Source organism: Desmodus rotundus, chromosome X, assembly GCF_022682495.2.
Source record: "Desmodus rotundus isolate HL8 chromosome X, HLdesRot8A.1, whole genome shotgun sequence".
In the NCBI taxonomy this organism is placed as follows: domain Eukaryota; kingdom Metazoa; phylum Chordata; class Mammalia; order Chiroptera; family Phyllostomidae; genus Desmodus; species Desmodus rotundus.
The window spans coordinates 8,094,348-8,110,652 of record NC_071400.1 but is presented as its reverse complement, the minus strand read 5'-3'; the positions used below and the strand labels follow the sequence as shown (position 1 = coordinate 8,110,652).

Here is a 16,305-nt window from a genome sequence, read left to right as displayed (position 1 = left end):
CTATCTATGTGCCCTCAGGAGCCAAGACTGTATTTTCCATCCAGCCAAGACAGTAGAGCTTTGACAGAAGTTTCAGGGTGGCTAAGCCAAGGAAGGAGTGTAGCATAGGATGGGAAAGAAGTTCAGACCCTCCGTGATATGGGATGAAATTATTTTAATGAGAAGGTGGTTGGGAATGGTGGTGGTGGTGATAAAATCCTTCCCAGGATCTAGGTGATCTAAGGATTCTCAAGTCTGTGACAGTGTTGTACACTCAGCCTCCTGAACACCACTTCGAGGCTGGGCGGTGTTACACCTACAGATTAGATCAACCACTTAATCTCCCAGAAGACTTAGCCTGTGTCATAGTACACTTTTGCCACACCCTCTATAAAGCCCCGGTTTCTAAGGTTCTTTCCACCGGAAGCTATGACAGAAGGAAATGTCTGGGTGAGGAGGGGTAGTGGGTGAGGGGCCCAGGTTCCTGACACAGTACACGCAGGGAACGAAGAGCAAGAGCGCCATGTTGAAGAGACCACTGCCACTCAGATTCCTCTTGTTCCTGCAGCTGCCTCTGCTGGGTGTGGGGCACACCACAGAGTTCCTCACACCGACTAATGGGAATGAAAGCATCACAGCTGGAGGGAAACCTGGTACTGGAAGGGCTTGGGGATAAGGGAGGTTGTGGGAAGGGGCCATACAGAAATCTGGAACCTGCTACTGGATATAGGCAGAATTTAAAAGTACTGGAGGGAGGGCGGGGGAAGGGTTCCCTGCCTCATGCTGCTGCTTCTTCTGACCATCATTTCTCCTCTCCCCCTCCCCCACTTCATTTTCTCCCCAACCTAGATTTCTCCCTGACCTCTACACCTCCTGGAATCTTCGATTTGTCCACCCTTCCCCTCCCAGAGGTTCAGTGTTTTGTATTCAATGTCGAGTATATGAATTGCACTTGGAATAGCAGCTCTGAGCCCCAGCCCAACAACCTGACGCTGCGCTATTGGTATGAGAAAGGAAGAGGGGATAGTACAGGGGTGGAAGAGGAGGCGGGCTGGATGTGAGAGACTGCATGGGACTCAAGAAAGAGGGTGGCCAGCATTCCAGGCACTCCAATATTTTCTTATGGGGTAAGTCATAAGTTAGTTCAGAGGAGATGAGGCTGGGCTGTGGATGTCTGTAGCACCCAAGTTTACCCCAGCATTCCTCTTCCTTCTAATCCTTCTCTAGGTACAAGAACTCTAAAGACAAAGCCCAAGAGTGTGGCCACTATCTATACTCTTCAGAGATCACTTCTGGCTGTTGGTTGCAAAAAAAGGAGATCCATCTCTACGAAACATTTGTTGTCCAGCTCCAGGACCCACGAAAACCTAAGAGGCAGACCATACAGACGCTAAAACTGCAGGATCTGGGTAATTTGACAGGGGGCTCAAGAGCCCAGGGATTGTGGGGCATTGAAGTATACAGAGCTGTGTTCTTACACCATTAGGGTACCTGGGCAGAAAACAGGAGGTGAGGGTTTGGGGTGAGGAAGGGAAGAGGGATCAGGAGCACTACCTTCAGGATCCTGACTTATCTAGGTCAGGGGAATGACCACTCACACACACATATCTCCAGTGATTCCCTGGGCTCCGGAAAACCTAACTGTTCAAAAGCTGAGTGAATCCCAGCTGCAGCTGAACTGGAGCAACAGATACTTGGACCACTGTTTGGAGCACATGGTGCAGTACCGGAGTGACCGGGACCACAGCTGGACTGTGAGTGACTGGGGATAGAAATGTATCAGTTAAGACCAAGCAGGTGGGGATAAAGGATTCAATCAGCCCAACAGGAAAGCTTGATTCCAAGCTCCTGTTCTCTGCCTTCCGGTTCCTCTGCCCACCCCTGCCTTTCTCCAACTCTTTCCTTAAGTGAGTTTTCATTAGGGTTTCCCTACCTATAGTCTTCCCAACACCAGTCAGACAAGTAAACCAAAAGAAGCCTTTAAGGAGATCTGGAGCCACTGGCTGGTGTGGCTCAATGGACTGAACGCCGACCTGTGAACCAAAGAGTTGCCAGTTCGATTCCCAATCAGGGTGCATGCTTGGGTTGAGGGCCAGGTGCCCAGTAGGGGGCATGCAAGGGGCAACCACACATTGATGTTTCTCTCCCTTTCTTTCTCCCTCCCTCCCCCTCTGTCTAAAAGTAAATAAATGAAATCATTTTTTTTAATTGGGGGAGGGGGGAAGACCTGGAGAGAAGGATTAGATTCTAGTTAGTTGAGGGAGCTGTGTAGCTTGAGTAGTCAAGAGAGGAGGGAAGAGCCAGAAGATGATGTTGGGGGAGGGGCAGCCATTTTAATTCTTCCTTCTTTTATGGACATCCATCTTTCCCTCACCCTTTCTCTCCCCAAGGAACAATCTGTGGACCACAGACAAAGCTTCTTTCTGCCTAGTGTGGACGCACAGAAACTCTACACGTTTCGTGTTCGGAGCCGCTATAACCCACTCTGTGGAAGTGCTCAGCGTTGGAGTGAATGGAGCCAACCGATCCAGTGGGGCGGCCATACTTCAAAAGGTAAAATGGACTGCAACCCATGAGCCCAGCACCCCAGCCTTTCTAGCACCACTGTCTTTTGCTCTACCTCCCTATCCCTAAGCTCCCAAATTTGATGGCCCATCTCCCCTCACTGGTCCACCCCAACCCCCAGGAAGCAGGGTTTTTCTGTGTAGGGTTGGGTCACTGAGTTGTTACAGTAGGGGGATGGGTTGAGAAGAAGGCCAAGGAGTCCTCAAAAGGAAGATAGAATGTATAAGTCACCCCTACAGCATTCCCAGGAAGGCAGCAGCATGGTGAAGATGGCTTTGGACCAGCCACATCTGAGGTATAAACCTGCCTCTGCCATTTACTGCCTCTTTGATCTTGGGCACATCACTAACCTCCTTGATTGTCCTTCCTCATCTGTAAAATGGAGATACTAATTGGTCCCCCCATCAGGAGTTGTGAGGATTAAGTACATGGAAAAGTGTTTAGCATAGTCCCGGGCACCTAGCTGGGGCTCTACCAATGTTGGTGTGTTGTAGGGGCATGAAAAGCACTAGGGCTCTTTTCCTTTCCTCTTCTCCATAGAGCCCCCGCCGTGGTTTCAAGTGGAAGCCGTGATCATCCCCCTTGGCTCCATGGGACTGATTATTATTAGCCTCATTGGTATTAGCCTCATCTGTGTGTACTGCTGGCTGGAAAGGTGAGACTTCGGGAATCCCAGAAAAAAGAGGCAGGGGTGGCTGGGAATAGTAGAGGAGGTTCATGATTACAGGTCAGTAAGGAATGAGGGGTGTCATCCCAAGTGGATGTAGGAAGGGAAGGAAGCTGCAGGCACAGAGAGCACGGAGTCTCTTTATTCCACATGGAAGAACTGGGGAAAAAAGGGTAATAAAAGAGCGCCGCCAATGTGCTCTTGCTTCCTTTTTCTCCCCCTACCCCAGAGTGATGCCACGAATTCCTCACCTCAAGAGCCTAGAGGATCTGGTTACGGAATACCATGGCAACTTTTTGGTGAGAACATGGTCATAGGGGGACTTGCAGTCTGTCCACTGCCGAATTCCTGCAGGATGACAGAGTGTAGGGGTTGGGCAAAGGGGAGGAGGCCCCCCCCCCTACTAACTGTCAGTATGTGGCCAACCAGTTGTGGGGTAGAGGGGAGATGGAGAGAGACCTACGGAAGAGCTGAGTATAGATCGGTTGAGGCAGATCAAACAGTGGTATTGGGAGCCCAGGGGTCTTTGTGTCCCTTCCATAATCACAGTGGTGAAGAGGGAGTGAGCACTCCCTTGGCACAGAGCCTGGGTCTTTTGTTTCCTGCCCCTTATTGACCCCTGACCTGGAGATATCTGTCTTTAGGCCTGGAGTGGTGTGTCTAAGGGACTGGCGGAGAGCTTGCAGCCAGACTACAGCGAACGGCTCTGCCACGTCAGTGAGATTCCCCCCAAAGGAGGGGCTCTCGGGGAAGGCCCCGGGGGCTCCCCCTGCAGCCAGCATAGCCCCTACTGGGCTCCCCCATGTTAAACCTTGAAACCTGAAACCTGAGCCCTGATACCCTGGCAGAACTCCAGGGTCGCAGAGCCCTAAATTGTACTAACTTCCCCTTATCCAACCAGCTTGGACCCAATTCTCCTCTAGCCCCACTGTGGCTGACTTTGAATTTTGTACCCCCTATAACTGTCCCCTCATTCAATATTCTCCTCCTTAAGAATTGCCCCTTTGCCCTGTACATGTTTCTCATCTCCCTCAATCCAGTCCTTCCTCTTCACAGAATCCTCCCTCCCTCCCTGCTCCTTCCGTTTTTCCATTTACCCTTCAGTTGTTCCCAAATCAATGAGAAATAAAGTTTCTGTTGATAATAATCAAGAATGTCTGTTGTTGGTGCAGGGGAAACATGAGGTACAGTAAGAATGGGGGGCATGGTGCTGAGAGTAGGGAAGAGGAGTACTGGACTGTTGCTGTGGAAGCAGTAGTGCCACAAATTAACTAGAAAAAAAGCACAATTCCAGGAACTTAACTTTTCTCTAAGGCATCCTTCCGGGGCCCATTTTAGAGTTAGATTTACCATGTTGCCCCTGTTCCCAATGCATCTTCTACAGACCTCACCCAGGTTCTTCTCATCATTATTCCAAGTTCTACCCCCGCCCCCCACTTCTGACCTCATAATCCCTCCACAGCAACCTCAGGCCCCACCCCCTAGCGATGAGGGTTATCTACAACTGCCCATAGCTCTCTCCTGTCTTCCCTGGCCTGCGCTTCCCACGGCATGTAATCCACCTGCCTCTTCAATCCCCCAACCCCATGGATTTCCCAAGGTCTCCAGAACACCCTCCTTCATGACTCATCAGGCCCTTTCTGAAGAGTAACATCTTGACAGCATGTTCATCTACATCAAACATGGAGGTGAGGGTCATTATGGAGAAACTGGAGTCCATGTGTAGGGCTGGGAAGGTTTGAGGGCAGTGGTGATCACAGGGACAGTATAACCAGGGAAGAGTCATATGCCCCATTCCATCTCTTCTCAGATAATCAGATTTTTATTGCCAATACCAATTGTGCTGTCTACCACCTGCTGTATTACGTCCGCAGAAAACTGGGGTTGTCTAAAAGAGGTGAGGAGTTTGGGGAGGGGTCTAATGGCCAAGGGTCAGAAGCAGGAGGGTCATCTCTGGCCCCCAAGGCCTCCTGCTGGCAAGAACAGAGCTCCTTGAATCCCCTTCTGGATAGGATCCCTGGCCCCTTTTGCCCCCCCTTTCCTTCCTCAGCTGCCCCAATTACCCCTGTGGCCTCCCTCCAGGCTCCATCGATTTGTGTGATACAGCAGGAACAATGAAGTTGTTTTTCCTGATGAAGAAGCCTGGAGACTATGCCAACAAATACCTTACAGCTCGAAACACCTACTATGTCTGTAGGGTGATACGCGGGAAACCAGGTAGAGGGTTGGAAGCATTCCCCAGAGATAGAGCAAGGCCCTCAGGTGGGATTGTGGATTTTGTCCTTAAAATAGGGCACCCTCAACCAGGTCTAATCGACCATGTCTAGTCAGCCTAAGAAGGGGCAGTGCCTGAGACATTAAGTCAGCAATAAGTCAGGCTCACCATACCATGTCCCCGCCCCCCCCCCCCCCCCCGCCCTTGATCCTAGGGATGGATCTGAGGGGAGGAAATGAGGTAAACCAGCTCAAGTTAGTGTTGAGTGGTAGGATCCTGAAATCTTGGGCTTTGTAAGGGTGGAGACTAGGTAATGGGCTGGGGATAGCATACTGCTGTATTCACAGGAACCCCACGTGCGAATGCCTTCCTAGCCTTTGTACCTCTCCTGAAGAATCCAGAACATGCAGTAGTCGGTAAGGAGCATGGCAGAGAAAGGGGGAACACGGAGAGTTCTATATATAGCTGGTGATGGAGAATATAGGGTGGGAGTGCTGTCATACAGCAAGGGGGATCACAGGAGCCTAGGAAAAGGGGAATAGGGTCTAGGCCCACTTTAGGAGGGATGCTTAGCTCAAACCAGGTGCATTGTGTGTCATTCACTGCTCCCCCCATCTTCTCCCTATCACCACCCCATCATTTCCATCTTTCCCTTCTTCCTTTTCTGTTGAAGCTTACACATCTTCAGATCACTCTTCAGACTAACTTTAGGCCGGGTTGCTCCAAATGATCATTTCAACAATGGGAGGGACACGATGGGTGGGTAAGGTCACTAGTCCTCAGACGTGGGGCGCCTTTTCCTGGTTTCTAGAGGCCTTGCGCTTACAATGTGCCTTAATGGAGAGAAGCCGACTGAAAATGCTTGCACTCAAACAAGCCAAGAAACTCGCTAAAGCCGAATCTGCTAGGAGCCTGGCAGTAAGACTCCCCAAATCTAGTCTGTCCCAGCACCCCTTTTTCCCACCAGCCAACCAGACTCCTCCACCATGGTCCTCTGGGATAAATTCCCTTTCCAAATTCAACATCCATGCCCAAGACCTGCCTTTCACCTCTGTTGTCCTGCCTTTGGCCCTAGTTTGTAGAAAGCTTCCTTCCATGAACCTCTTTATCTGACTGACCCTTTCCTTTTCCAGGCCAAAAAAGGTGGAACCAAGACCACTCGTAAGGGCGCAGGCCAGAAGCTCAGGGTAAGCTTTAAAACTCCCACTCCAAAGCAGAAACGAAAACCAAATAAAGTGACCAAGTGAGAGCAGCAATACTAGGTATGAAATTACTGGAACTTAATGTGAGGTTCCTTTTTCAAGAGGGCCCTTCTCCCAGTAGTTGCAGGGAGGCCTAAGTATGTCTTGGGCACCCTGGAGGCTCTGAGGGTGGATAGGAGTAGCGGGAGAGGGCTGGGGCATGCACATGGGTGGGGGTAAGGAAAGAATGGGAAGCTTAGTACAATGAGCCTTTGAGGGACAGAGGGACAGAGTAGGGGGGTGGGGTCTTTTCTAGCCAAACCACCAAAGGAGTCCTATCAAAGCCTGCCTACTCGTGCTTGGGTTAGGTGGCTGACGGGCCACTTCCCTCCTCCTACCCCCACCTTCTGCCCCTGCTGAAATTCCCCCACCCCCACCTCTCAGTCTCTGGGCAGTCCCTCCCACCAAAACTTTGCCTTTCTCCCTCCCTCCCCCTTGTCCGTGGGCAGCAAGGCAGCAGAAACCAGAGCTGGTTATAGGCATTTATTGAATTTATTCATTTATTGATTTGACACACTACCCCACTCAAATCTAGCACATGATACAATCTGGATAGGCCAGGCACTGACACAGGAAATGATGGGAACCCACAGCAGGGGTGGGGGAGGGGACAATGCAAAGGGGACGGGGGGAGGGGCTGCTTTGGGGGCTGGGGTGGAGGAGCCCCAGATGGCCTCCCTGGCAGGTGCTAGTAAACCTGATCCACATTCCCCTCCATCCCGGCTCATTTCCCAGACCCTCAGCCAAGCTCACCAGCTCCCCCTTCTCTGTCCTGCCCCTCCCCCTGCCCGCCGCCACACACACTTCCACATAACCCCTGTAGCCAGGCAAGGGGGAAGAAGGGCAGGGACAGCTGTCAGGGGCCTTGAACAGGGAGGTCTCTGTGCCTAACTTTACCATCCTAAATCCTTCCCTCCTTCTCTTCCCCCTCCCACCCCTTCCCAGGCCACAAACTAATTCCAGGCCTTCAATGTGCTCCCCCACTGCCGCACTAACCCACAGCGGGTCAAGGGAGAGTGTGGCTGCATCCTAATACCACACACTCCTAGGCACAAGGTGGCTGAAGGTGGGAGCCTGGCTTAGCTTTTTCATTAGGGAAACTCTGAGCTAGTTCTGCACCAACATTGTTCTAGACCTGGGCCACATAGGAGTGCATCCCCTCACTCAGGATTGATTCCTACTGCTGCTCTCCTGACCCTGCCTCATTCCCCAGGTTTCCCCCAGTGATGTCTGTAGTGTTTGCAACATGTCACTATGACAAAGCCTTCAGAAAGAAAAAAAAAAAAAGCATTCTCTCCATCACTAGCACCTTGCCACTATTAAAAATCTCTATATTTGTGTTTATAGTTCTTAAAAGTTTATAAAAAGCCTTTCTGTGATCTCCAAGGGTCATTTAGCCTGGTGAGCCACTCCAGTGCTCAGACCTTGGCCCTTCCAGGTCCCCACTACCCCACCCCCACCCCCCACCACTGGCCTAAGAGGCCACTGCATACAAACCCCAGGCTCAACCTAGCCTGGACCAGCTCAGATAAGATGCTACAAAAAATCCTGCTCCCAAAGGCAGAGGTAAGGCCACTGGTGACTTCACATTTCCAATAGCATTGCTTGCCCCTGCTACAAAACCTAGGGGGTGGGAATAGGGGAGCCCAGGAGGGCTCCTGAGAGGGGGCCTTACCCCCTAATTGGCACAGTGAGAATAAACCCCCTTCTTTTCCCTCCCCCCACAGCTCCTATATGGGGCAGCTTTATCTTTATAAATTCCTGGACACCTGTATGAATAGACCCCATCCTAGCTCTAAAGTAGGATCCCAAATTCCCAGGGTGAGGTCAGGGGTAAAAAGTGGATATGAGCACCCCTGGATCCACCTCTGAGGCAGGGGACAAAGCTTCCAGCCATGGCTCAGGGATCTGTGGAAAGAAGAAATGGAGGACAAGGTAAGAGGCTCACTCTGGGGCATGACCACGTCCCACCACCAAGGCCCATGCCCAGGAAAACAGAGACAGCCCCTCTCCCGCCTTTCCTGTGTTACCCGGTAGGGATGGGCACTGCTGAGGGGCTTGGAGGTCCTATCTGGAAACTGCCATTCTCACACAACATCCTCCTTCCAATTCCCGGGGAGCTCCACCTACCCCCTTGTTCCAAGTCTCCCCCTCACTCAGACTGTAGAAGTAGCTGGGCACCCAGGAGTGGGCCTAAGCTGTGAGATGCTATGGTGATTAGGGGTGCAGTACCTGGCTCGAAGTTGAAGTCCAGTCCCCCGTCCCCATCCATGAGGTCACTGATGATGTTATCCATGTCACACTCCAGGTTCTCCAGATACATGTCAAGATCTAGATCCTGAGGCATTCTGGGTTGGCTTGTAGCTTCAGTAGAGGGTGCAGGCACAGGAGTCTCCGGGCTCTTGGGGACGGGAGCCGCCGCCATGACTGGAGGTGGTGCTACCATTGGAAGTGGGAGAACCAGACCACTGGGGCCTGGAGCCTCTGGGGGCTTGGGACACAGGCCGACTCCTGTGGCTATGTTACTGGAGGAAGGCACACCCCCCAATAACAGAAGTGTGGGAGCCTGGGACAGAATGGGATCTACCTGGGTCATGAGAACATCAGCAGGGAGGGGTGGTGTGTCAGAGGTAAGCAGGGCCTCCAGGGACTGGGAGCTTGAGAAGCACCCTTCTGCTGACAGTGATCCCTCTGCTGGGCTGAAGAGGGAGGTGCTATAGGTATGCAAGGGGCCCGGAGCCCTAGGATGCTGCAAAGAGAAGCCAGACAGACTACTCTGAGAGAGCAGGGAATGGGAAGATGTTAGATTGAGCCCATCTAACAGCTCCAGATTTTCCTTTAGTGGGGGAGGGACACCCCCTGCAAAGCTGCTGACTGAGGCTGGCATTTCCTCCACCGCCGCAGCCGCGGCGGCCGCCGCTGCCAGCACCTCAGACTCAGGCCTCAGTGGGGAGAGCCGGGTGCTGACACTGCTAGCATTTGAACTGCTTCGTGGACGGAAGGTGGTCCACATATCGGCTTCCTCGCGGTTTCGAGAGCAAGGGCTGCCTGACCACTTGGCGAAGTGGCCAACAGGGCTCTTCGGAGTGGCACCTTCAGGTGGAGCTGGCAGCACAGCTAGTTTCTTCTTGGGCGCCTTGCTGCGGCCCCGGAGCAGCTTGTTGCTGCTATCCATGGAGGTTGCCCGGCGGCGGGGCGCCTTGCCACTTTTGCCCCCGTCAGGGTTCAGCATCCACCAAGAGCTCTTGCCAGTAGCCTCGTTGTGGACCTTGATGAACTTGCTGTGCAGGGACAGGTTGTGGCGGATCGAGTTCTGGAGAGGGCAGAGGCAACAGAAAGGGGGCATGAGTGGTGGATAGCAGGGGGTCGGTGGGCCACAGTCCAGTCTAAAGGGAGGCTGGGGCACAACTGTGGCATTCCTGGAGACGCAGAGCTAGTCCAATACAGGGGGAGAAAAGGCAAAGGTAGGGCAGGAGGTTGGGGAGGAGACCACACACATAGTTCCCACCCAGAAGACAAGCTATTCAAGCCCGCGCAGGGGCACCAGAGACAACCTGAATAACAACCTACTGCAGAGGGCAGGGCACCCACCCTGGAAAAGCTCATAGCATTAAACTCCTCCCAAGTCTCTGGGGGGCTGTTTGGGGCTGGTGGGGGGTGGGTATCAGGACGCCGCACTCCTGGTTCAGCAAGAACTAGGCTCTGATGGGAAAGAGCATTCCACAGCTCCACCCCTTTCCTTGAGTGCTGCCTTGGGTGGAGTTTACAGGACAGTGGCGCAACACCAGCTCAGGACTGACCCACCCTGTCCTGAGCCAGTTCTCTGAACATGCTGAGGGGCTGGAACCTTCTGTGCAGCTGGCGCTCCACTCCCCACGGGGCATTTGGGCCCCAGCTCTCCAGAGGATTCGAAGAAGCCTTTTGTTCTGATTTCTCCCAATTTGCGGACACACACCCTCAACCACATTTGGGCCAGGCTCCTCACTGTGCCTCAGATACACAAGGCACATTCCTCCCTCCCTTCCTCCCTGTTCTGGGAAGGAGCTCCCCTCTCTAAATTCTACTGGTTTTGCCAGCCCAAGCTTAAGTCTCCTCTTTTTTAGAAAGTGGTTGCTTGACTTCTGCAGCCAAATTTCTTGTGTTCTTTACAGTTTTACAGAATTACTCTCATAAAGTATAAGTGCCCAGGACACAGATCCTATCGTCTAGTCAGGCAGTGCCCCACCCCCCCAGTACTGCCCCTCCTCAGAGTACCAAGCTCACAGTACTAGTCAGGCTCCCGGTACAGAATCAATTATTTCTTGCCTTATTGCTGGGGTGGGCCCCAGGTGATGGCAAAGTTCCCTTTGAGTCTCTGTTGGCTTTTGAGTGCCTTGGGTATTAGAAGCTATAAGTTCTCCCTTTCTCTCTCCGCTTTCTCTTTCGCAGCTGATATTCTTCTAGAGATAAGTATTTTGCCCAGAGGTCCATGGAATGGAGATGGGCAGACTCTTGAGTCCCCAGAGCAGTTTCATTCCACTGGTTGCCCCAGGCGGGTTAAGCCATCCTTTTGTGCCCTCCAACTCCCTTCTCTTTCCTACCGCCTTTCACCGACTTCTCCTCAGGAATTTGTGTATAAGAGCTCCACAACCTTAGGGCCATTTGACCTCACATGGAGCTCTTTAGTGTTTAGAAACACAGGCAAAGTCCAGAAGGGCTTGGAGCAACTAGGAGGCTCAGACTCTGGATAGTGAGAAATCACTTCAAGCGTTTCTGACCCCTCTAGGTATGGAGATCCTTTGCCTGGAGAAAGATGCTTAAGTAGTTCTTTCTAGCTAAAGAACTTGTCTTCCTGGGACCTTACAGTAATGGCACTTCGACTGGTCCTTCAAGGAACCACACGTGTCCATCCAGCCTTAGTAACTGAGCTCTGGGCTCTTAGTAACTGAGAACCACAGTGACTCCTGGCACCATGACTTTCCCCCCTTTTCATCCTCTAACTCTGGGGTGTACTGAGAAGATCCATCCTTTCCCTACTACTCAGTCCCCATGAGGCCCAATTCTTCATCCCCTCTTCTTTAGATTTTGGAATTAGTCCACAGTACAGTTGCCTACCTAGAGAGGTGAGCTCTCTAGGAGCCTGTAATTCTTCTTACCTGTTCGAAGGGGGATGACTGTTAATTGCTGCCCAAGCCACCTAAACTAAGCTTTCTTGTTCTAAGTGGGTGCCGCCCCCTGGTGGGGTGGTAGTAACCTTGGCAAGTGACCAGTTAAGCCAGTTCAGGCATGAGGTCCCCTTGGAGTAGGGTGGGGGTGGAGACTGTGGGGGGAGAGCCTGGAGGCCCCAGCCTCAGTGTGATCTGGCTTTGCCATAATTCCCATGGAGAGAATTTGACAGCGTGGGCTAGCAGCAACACATATGGTTTATAGTTAGACCTGAGTTCAAGTCGTCATTCTACGGAGATTAGGTGAATTTCCTAACCTTTCTAAACCTTAGTTCTCTAATATGTAAAATGTGCAATCTCAGAATTGCTGTGAAGATTAATAAAAAAAAATAAAAATAAAAACCACTTTGTAAACTGAAAAGCCCGGGGCTAGTGTCAAGTACAAGGAGAGACTGCACTCCCACAGCATAACTAACAACTCAAGGTTATTTCTTCTACCCGGGAAAACCAAACCTAAGGGAAAAGAAAAACAGCTGTGTAGGCTGGGTCCAAGGAGGGGAGCGCTTTATGAGCTGCGACTGTGGTGTGGCAGTCTACCCAGAAATAGTGCCAAGGGTCTCAGTCAGCTGTCCCGTTCTCTGCTCTACCCAACCCCTAGGGCTACTGCAGATCTGATCCCTCCATCTCTTATACCTAGAAGACCCTCTCCTGTTTAAACCGTCTGTACTTCCTTGTATACTGACCTCACTGCCTATGGACGTCCAAGATATGGATAGGGGTTGAAGTGCCTCGATTTCATGGTTAGAGCCCCATACTTCTCAAGACAAGTTTTCTGAGCATCTAACGAGATCCTTCCTCACAGTTTCTTCATGGAAAGCTGAAGGGACGCCCAACCTTGTGTTTTCTTTGTTTTATTCATGACTAATATTCCTCAACTTTCCCCCCAAACTTGGATAGTCCCTTTCTAGGGAGGGTTTCTTGGCATTATCAGGTAAACTGAGGCAGGTATCAGATCATGACCGCTTTTTTTTCTCCTTAGTGGGTTAGGTCACCTACCTTACCGCATGAATATCATTCTTTTTACCTTTTGCAGAGTCCACTCTCTCTTCTTGGGTAGAGGAGCTCTAGAACAGAACTTCTACCCTGGGGTATTGGGAGGCAAGCAGGGAATCCAAGTAATCCCACAGGAATGGGAGAAAAGGTGTTGAGGTGGGAGGTAGAGGTGGAGGGAAGGCTAGGTTTATGTGGAGAACCCACACAGCTCCTGCAGTGCATAGGATAAAGGCTTCTCTGTGGGAATAAGTGTTTGGGGCAGCCCAAGCCAACACTTGCGCTGGGAGTGTTGAGCAGAGAGCAGAGAATTCAATTTTCTCCAGGGCCAGGACAGTGTCTTATTCATCTGTGATCCTCCAGCATCAAGCACTGAGCGTGGCATATACTATGTCCTAAGTACATGTTTGTCTAATTGACTATTGAAGGTGGACCTCTGGACCTCTGGGGTGGGCTGGGTATAAAGGGGGTCCCAGAATAGCAGTAAGAAGGTGGGGGGGGGGCCAGGGACAGATGGTATTGGGTCAGAGGTAAGGGGGTCAGAGTTACCTTCCATCCTGCTGAGCTGTTGCTGTCGCCCTTGTCCTTGAAGTAGGGCACAGTGCGGACCATCCACTCATAGATCTGGGCGAGTGTCAGTCGCTTCTCTGGGGCGCTTTCAATGGCCTGGCTGATGAGCTCTGCATATGACTGATTTCCCCAGGCATTCCGGCGGGAGCCTCCCTTCCGAGGACCTGTAACAGCCCCCAGGACCCCGGGCTGGGGGCCCCCTGCCGGTTCTGGGAGCCGGGAGGGCAACAGGATTGGCTCTGAGTGCCCCTCCGTGGGTACCTTGTTTCCCAGACCTGGGTCTGGGTCTGGATCCACCTCGGACGGCTCGGACGGCTCGGACGGCTCGGACGGCTCGGACGGCTCGGACGGCTCGGACGGCTCGGACGGCTCGGACTGCTGAGTAGCAAGCTCTTGTCCGGGAAGCGGCCAGGTGCAGGAGCGGGGACGGCTCTGGGGTTCGAAGTCGGAATCGAGGTCTATGATCGCTGTAGCCTCTGTGGCTGAATTCTCACTCCCAGGATCCATACGTGGAGCTGGACCTCTCAAGCGTTCAAAGCCTGCCAAAGTCCCTCACGATGCCGCCCCCCAGGGGGGAAGCACCCAGGGCCAGGAGGCACATTCCTTCCAGTCCTCAGAAAGTCTCCAACTTCCCCCTCGCCCCCGTACCCTAACCCTAACCCAAGCTGCCTCTCCCTTCCACACAACTCCGATTCTCTTCGCGACTACAGCGTGCAGCCTCAGAGCCCCGAGACACCACCTGTAACCTCCGCGAAGTCACTTCTTCTCCAAGCTCTCACTCAGCTTCCTGCTCTTTTAAAACCTGAGGCACCGTAACCCCTCATACATTGCGCTCCCATCAGCGAACGTCTCCGTAGTTGTTCCCACCCCCTTTTAAGTTGCTGCCCCCCGGACACTCCTCCCAAATTTCCTCCACCCTAATCACTGCCCTCCCCCACGCCCCGCTCCCCCGCGTCACTTGCCCCTCCCCTGACTCCCCCTCCTCCGTCTCTTCTGTTCCTTCCACTCCTAAGAGGGTCCACGTCCCCTCGGCCCCAACCTCTCTTATTCCAGAACCAATTCCCCTACCAACCCCCCCACCCCCCGCCCCCCGGGTTTCCCTTTTGTTTTGCACGAGCTGCAGCCCCGCCTGACGTCTCTGTTTACCACTCGCCGAGGCAGCCATCTGCGCACGCGCCTAGAGAGTCAGTTGGGAAACCGAGTTTTCCAATCTTGCCACCCTGCTTAGGCTTGAGGACTGCATTTCCCGCCCTGCTTCGCGGCCAGGAGCCCGATAAGGGCGGCTGGAGAGCGGCGTGGCAGGATATCGGGAGGTGGAACTTTATCAGAAGTTGTTGCGGACTCTTTCATCCCTTGAAATTTTTTCCCCTGCTTCTCCCCCACCCCGCTTCCCACCCCCTTTCCTGTGATTCCGAGTCACCTAGGTGGCTGTGTTGAGAGATGCTAGACTTTTCCTTCTTTCAGTTAAGAGAGGGCAAAAGGGAAAAAAATTCAGTCTCTACGAGAAGCAAGAAGCAAAGAACTAACTAGGAAACAGGCTGTAAGCCTGTTGAGGAGTTGGGTGGCGGGCTTGTGTAACGTAAACAAGTGGTTAGCTGGCGATAGGGTCTCCCCCACTCCTCCTGATCCCCCTACTCAGTTCACACTGACCGTGGTCGCTGACCAATTAGCTTGCTCCACTGGCTCTTCTGGCCTCCCCGTAAATATTGACATCCCCCCAAGTTCCCATATTCGGTGGCTTCACTTCTCATTCAGTAGGTCCCAAACTGAACTCATTTATCTGCTTCTGTACCCACATTCCTATCCTCTGGTCACCCTTATCTCTGAATTTGGTAAATGGTTATACTGATCTACCCAGTCTCCCAAGCTAGACTTAACCGCTTACCTTGTCAGTCCCTCGGCTTCCCACATCCAAATCCCTTTTCAAGACCTTATTTATCACTGGATTAAACTACAGTATCATCTTAATCAGACCTCGTGCCATCATCAATCTTTCCCCCACTACACTGTGTTTGTTCCTGCCAACAAAGTTATTTTTTCTAAGAAACCTTCCTGATAACAGCTAAAATGTATGGAACGCTAATTATGTGCCAGGCCCTGTGGCGACCGCTTTAGTACACATGAACTCATTTAACTCCTCAAATCAACCCTCTGACATATGTACCACGATTGTCCTCACTTTATAGTTGAATACCCTAATGCTAAGAGACTTAATGACTTGCCCAGAGTCACACAGCTAGGAGGGAGAACTAGGACCATACCACTTATATGTGATCATACCTATTTCCTTGCTTAAAAACTCCTTTGCCCTGGCTGGGGTGGCTCAGTGGATTGAGCATCAGCCTGCCAACGGAAAAGCCACCAGTTGGCTTCCTGGCCAGGGCGCATGCCTGGGTTGTGGCCCAGGTTCCCCAACTGGGGGCGTGAGGGAGGCAACTGATCCATGTATGCCACACATTGGTGTTTCTCTCCCTCTCTTTCTGCCTCCCTTCCCCTCACTAAAAATAAATAAAATCTTTTTAAAAGACCTCATATTCTTATCTGAAGTCCAGAATAAAGAGATGGGACATAGTTGTTCACAATGCCTGGCAAACATTTCCTGCTTATGCCTCTTCCTCCTGCTTGGAGTACTTGTCAAGTGCTATACGAGTGGTGAGTTTGGTAGAGGAGAGAGCCTGGTGGGCCACTAGGTCACGAGAAGCTCTCTTCTAACTGAAACAGGTGTGGTGGCAGATTGTGTAGAGCTGCTGACACAGAGAAATGGCAGGGTGGGGCAGGCACCTGTCCTAGCCTGAGTTATATCTTGCATTGTCTCCCTTTGTGCATTTGTTTGAAAAGGTCCACCTTTCTACCAACTCATGTCCATCGCCTCCT

At 52.1% G+C, this 16,305-nt stretch overlaps 2 protein-coding genes across 3 annotated transcripts; one reads left to right on the top strand and one right to left on the bottom strand.

Moving 5' to 3' along the window:
• Positions 1–383: 383 nt before the first annotated feature.
• On the top strand, positions 384–4,357 carry LOC128779971 (cytokine receptor common subunit gamma-like). The gene is made up of 8 exons (XM_053917243.2): positions 384–632; positions 829–982; positions 1,207–1,388; positions 1,594–1,733; positions 2,370–2,532; positions 3,085–3,199; positions 3,441–3,510; positions 3,856–4,357. The coding sequence occupies exons 1-8, from the start codon at positions 503–505 to the stop codon at positions 4,018–4,020; spliced, it is 1,119 nt and encodes a 372-aa protein (XP_053773218.1). The 5' UTR covers positions 384–502; the 3' UTR covers positions 4,021–4,357.
• Positions 4,358–8,390: 4,033 nt separating this feature from the next.
• FOXO4 (forkhead box O4) lies at positions 8,391–14,539 on the bottom strand. Of its 2 annotated transcripts, XM_053917419.2 has the most exons (4): positions 13,693–14,539; positions 13,411–13,551; positions 8,900–9,980; positions 8,391–8,575 (listed from the first exon to the last, which is right to left on the bottom strand). In XM_053917419.2, exons 1-4 carry the CDS (start codon positions 13,936–13,938, stop codon positions 8,568–8,570), a joined length of 1,476 nt encoding a protein of 491 aa, XP_053773394.1. In that variant the 5' UTR covers positions 13,939–14,539; the 3' UTR covers positions 8,391–8,567. The 2 variants fall into 2 exon arrangements, with proteins under 2 accessions (XP_053773394.1, XP_053773393.1); XM_053917418.2 differs by having other exon boundaries at positions 13,411–14,537.
• Positions 14,540–16,305: the final 1,766 nt, after the last annotated feature.

What these genes read in the sequence shown, in the direction of transcription:
- LOC128779971 (XM_053917243.2), top strand. Translation starts at nt 503, where the DNA reads ATGTTGAAGAGACCACTGCCACTCAGATTCCTCTTGTTCCTGCAGCTG. An exon ending in ACCGGGACCACAGCTGGACT is followed by an intron (nt 1,734 to 2,369) that starts GTGAGTGACTGG and finishes TCTCTCCCCAAG; the next exon opens with GAACAATCTGTGGACCACAG. An exon ending in GGGCGGCCATACTTCAAAAG is followed by an intron (nt 2,533 to 3,084) that starts GTAAAATGGACT and finishes TCTTCTCCATAG; the next exon opens with AGCCCCCGCCGTGGTTTCAA.
- FOXO4 (XM_053917418.2), bottom strand. Translation starts at nt 13,938, where the DNA reads ATGGATCCTGGGAGTGAGAATTCAGCCACAGAGGCTACAGCGATCATA. An exon ending in ACAGCTCAGCAGGATGGAAG is followed by an intron (nt 9,981 to 13,410) that starts GTAACTCTGACC and finishes TGCCCTCTCCAG; the next exon opens with AACTCGATCCGCCACAACCT.